Below are 11,129 nucleotides of genomic sequence, written 5' to 3'. Positions count from 1 at the left end.
CTCTTTATTTGTCCTGATGATTGTCCACAACAAACCCAAAGATAGTCAGGTCACATAAGCTCAAGAAATGAAACCCTACAAAACTAGAACAGAGAAATGATGTCTGACTAAATTTATTTAGCTTATAATTGGTTTCAGCTTTACAGAAAAATAAATGTTAGTCCTAACAAAAGCTGATCTACATCTTTGTTTGTTTTAGAGCCCTGGAAAACTCTGCACAGTGTCTTCTCTGCTAAGAATGTTTCTTTATCATTTTCAGGATAACAAGTTTCTTCTGAGATTGAAATTTTCACATCGACAAAGTCGAATCATTAAAGAGATTTAACCTGAACACTTCACTGCACCCCTCTGTGAGGTTCAGACCAAACATTCAGACACACTCTTTCACACCTGCACTTGTGGAGCTGTTTTAGTGTTGTGACTCATCTACAAACCTCAACCCGAATATTTTTGGAGCTTCTAATCCAGAAACCCCCCCCCCCTCCCGGCTACTCTCGTATCTCACACATTCAGCCGCACACACACTTTGCTGGAGATTAAACCACCCCACCCCCCACCCCACCCCACCCCCACCACCCCCCAGTCTGGCAGCAACAGACAAACACATGCAGGTTGTCAAGCAGAGCGCATCCATCTGATGACAGAGTACGTGTCCCGTGTGTCAGGTAGCTGTAAGCCCCCAAAAGGCAGGAATGGAAAGCAGAGGAACGCTCTCAGTTTAAGAACATCTTTTAATGTTGTTCAGTGCACAGGTCTGTACAGTTTCAGTAAGTAGAATAATACATTTGCCCCAGTTTGTATATCTTGCAGAGGTGAGCATGCAGATGTGGATTTCTGGCTTACATTTTAATACTGTAGGCAATAACAATGAGTTAACTTCGACCTACTTTGCTACATCTCTGATTCAAATTGATTTTCATACAAGCCATACTAAAAGACTCTAAATGCCACCTAGTGTTTCTAGTGGGGTAGTGCAAGTTTAGATATTAGAAAGAAAAGCTTTGAGCAGTGTCATTTCTGCAATTTTGTGGATTAAATACTTAATCATACTTATTCTTAATACATTATTACCCAAAAAGAACAATTAGTAGCCACAGAAAATCCTGCTAAACTAATGCTGCTGTTTGACCCTACTGCAGAACAACTGCAGAGCATTATATTTGAACACAGGCATGGAGGAAACGCATCTTATACAAAGCCTCATAAATTCAGCAACAAATAGCACGCATTTACATAAATGAGAAACAACAGAATTGAATTCAAAGTAAATAACAGCATTTAATAGTTCTGTTTACAACAGAGCCACGAGTCGTCTAAAGGATGTTGCTCAGTCTGTTGTTTGCTCGTGAAATCCACAAGGAGATAAATGAGCCTGCTCCTTATGGTGCAAAAATACTGCAGCATAGAGCTCAAGCTTAAGGGAGAGCATCATGTGTTTTTCTCTTGGCTGTGCAAACCTCACTTTCTGTACCCGTCTAACCTCAAGATAAACACTGACCTCCAAGCAGGTTTGGACTTTGCCTGAAGTCATCTTCTTTCTTTGAACGTCCTTTGAAACTGAGTCTACGTTCAAAGACAAACTTTGTAATTATTTACGGTTTTTAGAGCCGGTGGTGCAGAAGCCACAGTAGCAGCTAGACAGAGTGGGAACATCACGTAACATATTGCACTCCTGGCTCAGTCTGTTGGCTGAGAATGAGAGTGCGAATTTTCTGCGTGCATCCAGGACATCTGACTGTCTCAGGGTGCTAAAAGCTTTCATTAGACTCTGTCCAGGTGGCAACATGAAGAGGCCTGAGCTTTAAAGTGTGGCAGCAAAGAGATTAAATAACTTCCCCTAGGGATCAATAAAGTATAAAGTATTCTGATTCTGATAACAATAACAATATAATATGAATATTTCTGCAAACTTGCATTGTTTTATGTCTACAGTCTATGACAACCCTGGTTCCAAAAAAGTTGGGCTGTTGTGTAAAATGTAGATAACAACAGAATGCAATAATATGCAAATCTCATAAACGCACACTATTTCTGGAAAAATATGAGCTCATTTTGAATTTGATGGCAGCAACACATCTTAAAAGAGTTGGGACGGGGCAACGGAAAACCAGAAAAGTACATTTTAGTAAAGAAAAACAAAACATTGAATGCTCGTTTTACACCTGATTTTGTTAATCTGCAACAGGTCAGTAACATGATGGAGTATAAAAAGAGCATCTTCGAGAGGCAGAGTTTGTCAGAAGTAAAAGTGGCCTGCGATTCACCAAAAAAGTGAGTTTACAATTTGTGGAATAATTCTGATACTTTCCCACAATGCAAAAAATGTGAAGACTTTGAATATTTTGTCATAATATTATCAAAAAACAAATTCTAAAAAATCTGGACTGCATTAAAAACAGACATGATTCTGTCTTGGAAATCCCTGCATGTGATCAGGAAAACTTCCAGTAATTATTGTCTGTGAACATAGTTCACCATGCAGGTTAAGTGCAACAAAGAAGCCGCATGTAAACAGTGATCCAGATCCATGCCATTTTCTCAAAGCTCGTTTAAAATGGACAACGTGGAAATTTTTTCTGTGGTCACAAAAAGTTTATTTTGAAATTCTGGAAAATACGGATGCTGAAAACTGTCTAAAACTATCTGGCTTGTTATCACCGTTCAGTTCAATAATGACTGATGATACTTGAGTGCATCAGTGCGTAGGAATTGGAAGTTTGCAAATCCAAAAATTCACCATCAACACTGAAAGGTATGTACAGGTTCTAGAGACGCGTACGCTCCATCCAGATGGCAGCTTTTCTATTTCAGCAACGCAGTGCTAATGCAGACTGTATCTATTACAACAGCACGACTCAGTAGAAGAGTCTGGGTGCTGAACTGGCCTGCCTTTCAGATGTTTCACAAACTGGAAAGATTTGGAGGATTGTGAAAAATACAACAAAGAAACACAACATTCCTCTCCCAGAAGTCCAGCAGTTGGTTTCCTCGGTTCCCAGATTTTTACAGACTGATTAAAGAAGAGGGGGATGTTACGCAGTGGTAAACATGGCCCTGACCCAACTTTTTTGGGAAGGATGATACCATCAAATATAAAATGAACTTATTTTTTTCATTTTTTAAAATTAATATTTGGGTTTAATAGATTTGCAAATCATTGTATTCTGGTGTTATTTACATTTTACATTGTGTCTCAACTTTTGGGGAATTTTGAGTCTACACAGACCACGACTGGTGCATATAAGACAGTGAAAGGCATTGTGTTCTCTTGTTTCTAATATTAACCCAAACACTCACACTTCAAGGACAATAAGGATGTAAAAATCCTCCTCCTGTTGTCTCACTTCTCAGTCAGTTTTACATGTACCTGTATACCTCAATATCATAAATGCATACAGCGCTCACCATCCTCAGACCTTTAATTTGTTTGACTGAAGTTTAAAGTGTAAGTGTAGGACAACAAACAGAGTTTAGCATTATGTGTGTGATATAAGTTAGTTTTTGAAAGTGCATCAAGTAAGTATGGCTTTTTATTCTCTTATGTTTTTATCTTTTGCAGAGCACTTTACAATCAGTACGGGTGAATCATTTCTTATCATAACGTTCTGTTGTGTAGGTGCTTATGTTTATTGTCGATGTCTGTATTTGTGTGTATGTGCACGGATGAATATGTGTCAGAGACTGAGCAGGTGTTGTACAGCAGTGGTGAGATCTCCCCCTGTGCTGATGAGGGCCTGAAGGTTCGCCTTCCTGTCTCTGAAGCCCATTGAGCTCAGCTGCTCCAGCTCCTCCTTGAACTCTCTCTCTGTGTGATGGACCTGACACAACATGACATGAGAGTTATTTAAAGTCTTACTTATTAAAATAATGTGTGAAAGAATTCAAAATGAGATCATAATTAGCGATTTAATTGTGAATCCTTTCAAACAAATGGGAAAAAAATAATAAACCTTCCCAGATTTAGTGATTTTGTTAACCCAGACACCCAGTTTTGTTTCTGGGTATTTGGGTATGAGTCTCCCTTCAGGTGCAAAAACGTCTGGATATGAATCAGAAGAAAGTCCAGGCGATGTGGGAAACAAAGGTAAATGTTTTGGGGAGGAAAAGGAGAGGAGGCGGCATGAAAAAAAGTTTTTTATGAATAATTGAACTCAAAGAGATGGCCAAGTCGCTGCTGTGGGGGATAAAAAAGGAGCACTGCAATAAAATCTAAAGCAAAAAAGAGAAACAAGTCAATAAGTTTGTCAGAACCACACTCCTTCACACACTGGAGTAAGCAGCAGAAAGCTCTGTGGCAATAACCACCAGAGCTGAAGGCTGGCAGCACTCAGCCGAGTTTAGTGGTTCTGCAGGAAAAAAGCGTCAGTATCTAAGAAAGGGAAAGACTAATGCCACCTTCCTTCCCACCAGAAATCAGCGACTCTACCGGGGCTGTAACCCACTAAGTAAATGTTGGATCCACAAGTAGAAGCACTGACTCTGAAACTTTAACGATTAACTAGAATTTGAGTCACTGAGGCCCAGCTGGACCTGCTTCAGTAGGTTAAAATGTGTAATAGTTTAAACCACTGAACAAATTAGACATCATTTGGCTCCATGAGATATAGTGTGGTACTCTAATTTATCCACATTCATACCAGCAGCTGTTAATGCAAGCTGATATCAAACAGTCAGTCACTCTTTATACTGCGTAGTTTTTTAAAAGTACTGAATCACTAAATATCAAAGGCATGTATCATTTGCCTGCCTAAGGGAAATTCTCATTTACTGTCAAAATGCTATTTACTACTGATATTTTAACTTGAGACTCAACGTTGGAGACAGAAAAAAAGTTTATAAGGTAGTACCTCGTTATTAGTGTTAGCCAGGGCCTGTAGCATCTGCTGTACAAACTGCTGCTGCTGCTCTGTCGCTGAAGCAGCCTGTTGACCGCTTCCCGATTGGCTATTCGGAATGGAGTCAGATGGATGCTCAGAAGCGGCACCGATACCTGTTCCAGTGTTTCCGAGAGCATTCCTGCATGATGGGCAAGACTGGCGATAAGGTTTCTCTGTCTTTGAAACACAGTTCTTCCACCACAATAGATCTCCTTAAGTTGTTTTTACTCACGCAGGTATGAGAGCTGGAGCCTCTGCAGCCAGAGTATGCAAGCCCTGTTGGATCTGCAACAGAGCCTCCATGGCTCTGGGGTTCAACATGGCCGAGAGCAGCTCTGGAGCCTGCATCTGCACATTATTGATAATGGCAAAGTTATTAATCATACCCACTGAGCAACGGAGTCAGAGTAGAATCGTTTTCCTGCATTGCTAAAGATGATCATATCTACATGGATTTTATGAAAAACCATGGCATCTGTCCAGGAACAAGAAAATTATTAGCGTTCCTAATGTATTGCAGACATCTAATCCAGCTGAAAGACAGCAGGTTAACAGTTAGAGGAATAAGCAGACCTCCTGCAGAAAGACGGGGATCTCCTTTCTCATTTGCTGCTGCAGCTGAGGATTTCCAGCCAACAAAGGGTGGTTCAGAAGCATCTGCAACAATACAAAAATGAAAGCAGGATGAACTATATAAGACATCTCTGCTGTTTCGGAAGAAGGAAATGTTGTCCTGCAGTTGCCTAGTGAAAATACTGCACATTTAAGAATTAAAGTGTCCATGCATCACCTGTGCAGCCAGGTCAGAGTTCTGGCTAAGGCAGTTTAAAAGACTGCTGACGTATGGCCCAGACAGCAGGCTCTCCAGTAGACCTGGACTGGCAGTGATCTCTTCTAGCAGTGACTGCATGCCTGAAGCAGGAAGCCATTAATAGAATATTTTAAAAAGCAGTTTAATGATATCTTTAAAATATTTAACACATTTAAAAACATATAACCTAAGAATGCCTCAAGCATAAAGCTCATGCCTGCTGTGATGCTGCTTTGAGAGTTTGAACCAGCTCTGGATGTGGCAGTCAGCTCACTGAGAGGATCTGTCGAGTGACCAGAGAACGTCTGATTGGATTCACCCTCCAGTATTTGGTGATTTCTGGGTGATGTAGTCACCGATGCAGATGCTCCTACCTTCTTGTAAAAGGCAAAGCAGATATTAAAAAGAAAACAGGTTAAGCATACAAGATAAGTTTAAACTTACCTAATAATAATCATCATTTTCAAAGTCACACCTGTAATTTTGCTTCTGGGTCAGAATTGTCAGTAATGACTTCAGGATTTTTCTGCTCTGACTGCAAATTTTCTAAAGCTTTGTCCTCATTGTTCATCATTTCTTCTATCATGTCAGGGTTCTTGATGAGCTCCAGCAACTGGAAAGAGGGAGAGATAAGTGCAAAAACATACTCAAAATATCGGAGGGAGAAATCAGGCAAGGAGGAAGCAACTGTACTCATACTGCAGTGAAATTAGAAAGGTTAAAATAACAACATTTTTGCAAGTGTCTACTCTAATGTTAGTGCAGATGTTACAATGCTCTAACATCCACTATACCCACCTGTGTTATGACATCTTTGTCGTTAAGCATATCTTCCACTTCTGGGTTTGTTTGCAGGAGCTGCTGAATTTGGGGATTAGACAGAATGAGCTTTCTGATAAGTTGAGGGCTAGAGGTGGAGAGGGTGCTCTGCACAAAGGGGCTGCCCAGGAGACGGTGCATCATTTCTGGGTCAGCCAGCAATCTGTTCTCCATCTGGCGCTGGAGCTCCGGGAAGAAGCTAGTCCCGCTGTCTTCAAGGACAAGGCTGTCCAGACCTTCTACTACAGAAACAAGGTGGAATCAGCAGAATGGCAGATTATAAGTTCACTGAGGAGCTGAGTACAGAGCAGCAGCTGAAGCTCAAACAGAGAAGTCTGGAGAAATGAGAACCACAAACTAGATTTATGAAAATAGTTAAAGGCAAGAAGAGTTCCCGTGTTCTGCACATCTTACCCAGGCAGAGAGGAGAAGTAGGGGAAGGTGTGATGTTATCTGGTTCAGGGTCGAGGTCTGGGTCAGTGGGAGGTGGAGCAGATGAATGCTGAGGCCTAAGACAGATACCCAGTTGTTGTTTTTTTTAACATAAGTTTGGTATAAATAGATTGTATATCAAAGGAACCTGAAGGCAGAAGTTACTTATTACTTTAAATTACTTCTACAATTTTAATTTTAAAGAGCGGACAGGCTGTACAGATCTCTGACTGAGAATCTTTGCAGACATAATATTTTGTTTAATACTTCATGTGATGGTGGGGTGATCAGATTCTATCAAATTAAATGTGGAGCAAAATGTACGTTGATGTGGGACAAAGTGGGAGACACTATACATATATATACGACCTAAAATGTGGCTTATATGTAATGTTCTCCCTGTACTCTAAAATCTCACCTTCCACAAGCTTCCAAAGTAATAAGTAGTTTCCTTGGCTTTTTCATAGATTTATTTGATTTGCTTTGGGAAGACACTCATTAAATTCTGACAAATTTAATATTTTATTTGCTCTATTTTAATATTTTATTTTACTGGGTTTTATTGTAGTTTTTCATGAGGCTATATATTTTTATATATTTATATTATATATTTCCTGCTCTCTGCACAGACATTTTATAAAAGCCAAATAGAAAAGTGAAAGTTCTGTATTGTTGCTCTTTGAAAACTAGAGCCAATGAAAATGTGGAATATTCTCTGAATATGCACAATAAACAGCAAAGAATAAAAATGCTGTGTAGTCCCAATGTGGTACATGTGGTATCCAATGTAAGGCAGTGTTTTTAATATTTACTATGATTTAAAAGCAAATAATAAATATAGCTACAGCTAATGAATCTGCAGTTGCCTTTTATTAGTGCCAGATTTGTCTGCAATATTTTCTTAAGAGGTCACACAAGTTGTTTGCAGCTGACCCTGTTGCATAAGTAAGGCGCAAAACACAGGAGGAACAATATTTAACAGAAGCGCACACACTGATTTACTGACATATGTGACATGTAATTTAAAAAAGAAAGTAAAATCTGTCTTATTTTTTTCTTGATATTGAAATGAACTGACTACACTGTGTTTAGAAAACAGCACAATTTTTTGTAAATTCCCAATAAACTCACCACTATTTGGGTGATTGGACTCACATACAATTTTGCCCCTTTTAGTAAATCTGGAATTATATCTTTATTTTCTTTATCTTTATTAATACCAAATGTTGGTTTATTAGTAGCGACGGCATGAACCCATGCCATAAACAGAGCAGGTTGTCCATACCTTTGGATCATGCTGAGGCGTACCGACCCATTCAGTCCTTTAAGGTGACTCAAGGGTTCAGAGTCTTTGAGGACTCGATTGGAGTGGATCAGGACCAGCTCCTCTGCTGAGGCTCCCAGGTGCTCTGACAGACCCCATTTAAACTGCATACACAGAAACACACAACCCACATTGTTATTTAATGGTGTATCTAATGGTGATAACCCCCGTTGTACCAGCTCAAAAATCAGCAGCAAAGACACCAGCCAATATAACTTCCATCCTGGGGTCTCTCCACCAAAACCATTAGATGAGGGCAGTGAAAGAAACAGTAATTCAATGTAGCAGAGTATGACTATTCAAGACTTTACTTAAGTACAGTTCCAGTGTACTTCTACTTTAAGTGATTCATGTTATGCTGTTTTCTACTTAAATTTACTATATTTTGGAAGCAAATACTGTACTCTGCACTTCACACCATTTATTTTAGGAAACAGTGAATTATTATTTTGAAGATTTTAAAATAGGAATCTACATAGTTATGGAATGCCAGGACTGCCAAAATGAATTAATTAAATACACCATTAAATTAATTCAATGTGTCAATAATTAATTAATTAAATATGTCATAAATATGTATTTAATTGATTATTGACGCATTTAATTAATTATTGACACATTTAATTAATTATTTAATGGTGTATTTAATTAATTCATTTTGGCAGTCCTGGCATTCCATACATGGTACATTATGCAGTTTGACTATAAATAAAGCGTACATGTAATATAATCATCTCCGGCGGAAAGATTTAAGTGATATACACATTAACAAACCAGTAACTACAATCCAATATATGATTTTGAATGGTGTGACAACAGTAAACCCACTGAATACACCCATATACATATAATAACATACAATCAGTGGCCACTTCATTAGGTACAACTATTCAGCTGCTAGTTAAACACAAATATCTAATCAGCCGGTCACAAACATTTAGAGTAGAAAACATGATTAAAATGACCTGCTGAAGTTCAAACATGCTGCTGATGTTGAGAGCATCAGAATAGGAAAGAAAGGTGATCTGGTGATGGTTGTTTGAGAAAGACATGGTGATCTGAGCACTTTACAAACTGCTGATTTCCTATGATTTTAGCACATAATTTTCTCTAGGGTTTACAGAGAATGATCTGAAAAAGAGAAAATATCCAAGAAGTGGTCATTATCTGGGTGACAATGTCTTTTTGATGTCAGACGTCAGAGGAGCATGGCCAGACTTCTTCAAGCTGAAAGGAACGCAACAACTCAAATAACCACTCTTTACAACCAAAGCATGCAGAAGAGCGTCTCTGAACACACAACATGTCACACTTTGAAGAAGATGGGCTACAGCAGCAGGAGGCCACAGCAGGTTTCAGTCCTGTCAGTTAAGAATGGGAAACTAAAAGTATGATTCTTGCTGAATCATACTTTTAGTTTCCCATCACAGTATGAGATTGGAAAAACATTGCCTGGTCTGAAGAGTCTCAGTTTCTGCTGTGAAATTCAAATGGTACACAGTCAGAATTTGGGGTAAAGAACAGGAAATTACTGATTCATCCTGTCTTGTATCAGAGGTTTCGCCAGTGGTGGTGTAGTAATGGTTTGGGGGATATTTCACTGGCACAGTTTGGGTACCTTAGTACAACTGAGCTTCACGTAAACACCACAGCCTACCTGAGTACAGTTGGTGGTCACTGTGACCCAAGGTGACCCTCTATCCATCTTCTGATGGCTGTTTACAGCACAATAAGGAGACATGCCACAAAACTCAAATCCTCTCACACTGGTGTCCTGAACATGACAATGAGTTCACTGTACTCAAATGACTTCCACAGTCACCAGACCTCAATCTAGTGGAGCACCTTTGGGATGTCAAACATGGATGTAAATGATAAATGGACTGGTTCCTGTGTACAACATGCCTCATTCGTCCATTCATACAGCAGCACTATACTTCATTGGTTTCTATCAAACATACACACACGCATTTACACTGTGATAGATGCATCAGAAACCAACTTGGGGTTAGTATCTCCAGGATATTTAGCACGCAGATATAAAGGGACTGAACCGACCTTCTGATTAGTAGATGGCTTGCTCTAGCTCCTGAGCTACAGCCACCCCCTGTGATGTACAACAACAACTGTGTGATGCTCTCATGTCATGTGAAGATGCTGATAACTGCTTCCAGCACCTTGTTGAATCTATACCACAAACTTAAAGGGCGTCCAGATGTAACTAATGAAGTGGCCTTTGAATTATATTTTGTTACTGGATTCAGGGCCACTCTTTAGCTAGTCCTCAACTTCGTGCGAAATACTTTTTTAAAGCAATTTTTTGCCTCTTTTCACAGTTATTCCATTCAAAACAATCTTCCCACGTGCAGAGTCTCTTTTCACATAATAAATCTGTATTAGCACTCTGGGCTGCACATGAGTCAAATTCCAATTTCTATACCACATTAGTACCTTTAGTGATCCGCCCCCTTAGTTCTTTAGCCACGTAAATTAACAAAAACATTAATTTCATTCTATTATGGCATGAAAATAAAAGTCTCAGTGACGTTGTAAGCCTGTTATTACAAGGCTCTGAGGCCAGCTGGCTGATTGTGCTTCCCTGACCTGTCTGACGGTGCAGTCTCCTCTAACGATGAAGTCTCTGCTCTCCGTGACACTTGTGACGGTAACGTGGATCCTTTCAGCCCTGCGGCGGTGTCTCGATGTTGTGGTTTCGTCTTTCACTGCTGCCGACATCACTTGTCCGGCCCGCGGGGCTTTAAACACGGTGCAGAGCAGGAGCGCACGGTCCCGACGCGGACTGCGTGTCTGTCCCGATGACTCGGCAATAAGTTGTGCGGATGTGTGCCAGCTGAGGCCACGCCGG

General features: G+C 39.8%; 1 protein-coding gene across 2 annotated transcripts; it reads right to left on the bottom strand.

Annotated features, from left to right (window-relative positions):
- Window positions 1-3,142: 3,142 nt before the first annotated feature.
- LOC102779924 (ubiquilin-1-like) lies at window positions 3,143-11,073 on the bottom strand. Of its 2 annotated transcripts, none has more exons than XM_006789751.3 (11): window positions 10,868-11,073; window positions 8,225-8,367; window positions 6,922-7,016; window positions 6,487-6,749; window positions 6,164-6,301; window positions 5,906-6,065; window positions 5,668-5,789; window positions 5,451-5,534; window positions 5,110-5,225; window positions 4,848-5,016; window positions 3,143-3,818 (listed from the first exon to the last, which is right to left on the bottom strand). In XM_006789751.3, exons 1-11 carry the CDS (start codon window positions 10,997-10,999, stop codon window positions 3,675-3,677), a joined length of 1,566 nt encoding a protein of 521 aa, XP_006789814.2. In that variant the 5' UTR covers window positions 11,000-11,073; the 3' UTR covers window positions 3,143-3,674. The 2 variants fall into 2 exon arrangements, with proteins under 2 accessions (XP_006789814.2, XP_035763237.2); XM_035907344.2 differs by having other exon boundaries at window positions 5,906-6,062.
- Between the last annotated feature and the right edge of the window lie 56 nt (window positions 11,074-11,129).

The sequence above is a fragment of the Neolamprologus brichardi genome, chromosome 12, assembly GCF_056152115.1.
Source record: "Neolamprologus brichardi isolate AB-2024 chromosome 12, ASM5615211v1, whole genome shotgun sequence".
Lineage (NCBI taxonomy): Eukaryota > Metazoa > Chordata > Actinopteri > Cichliformes > Cichlidae > Neolamprologus > Neolamprologus brichardi.
This window is presented reverse-complemented; position numbering and strand designations above follow the sequence as displayed.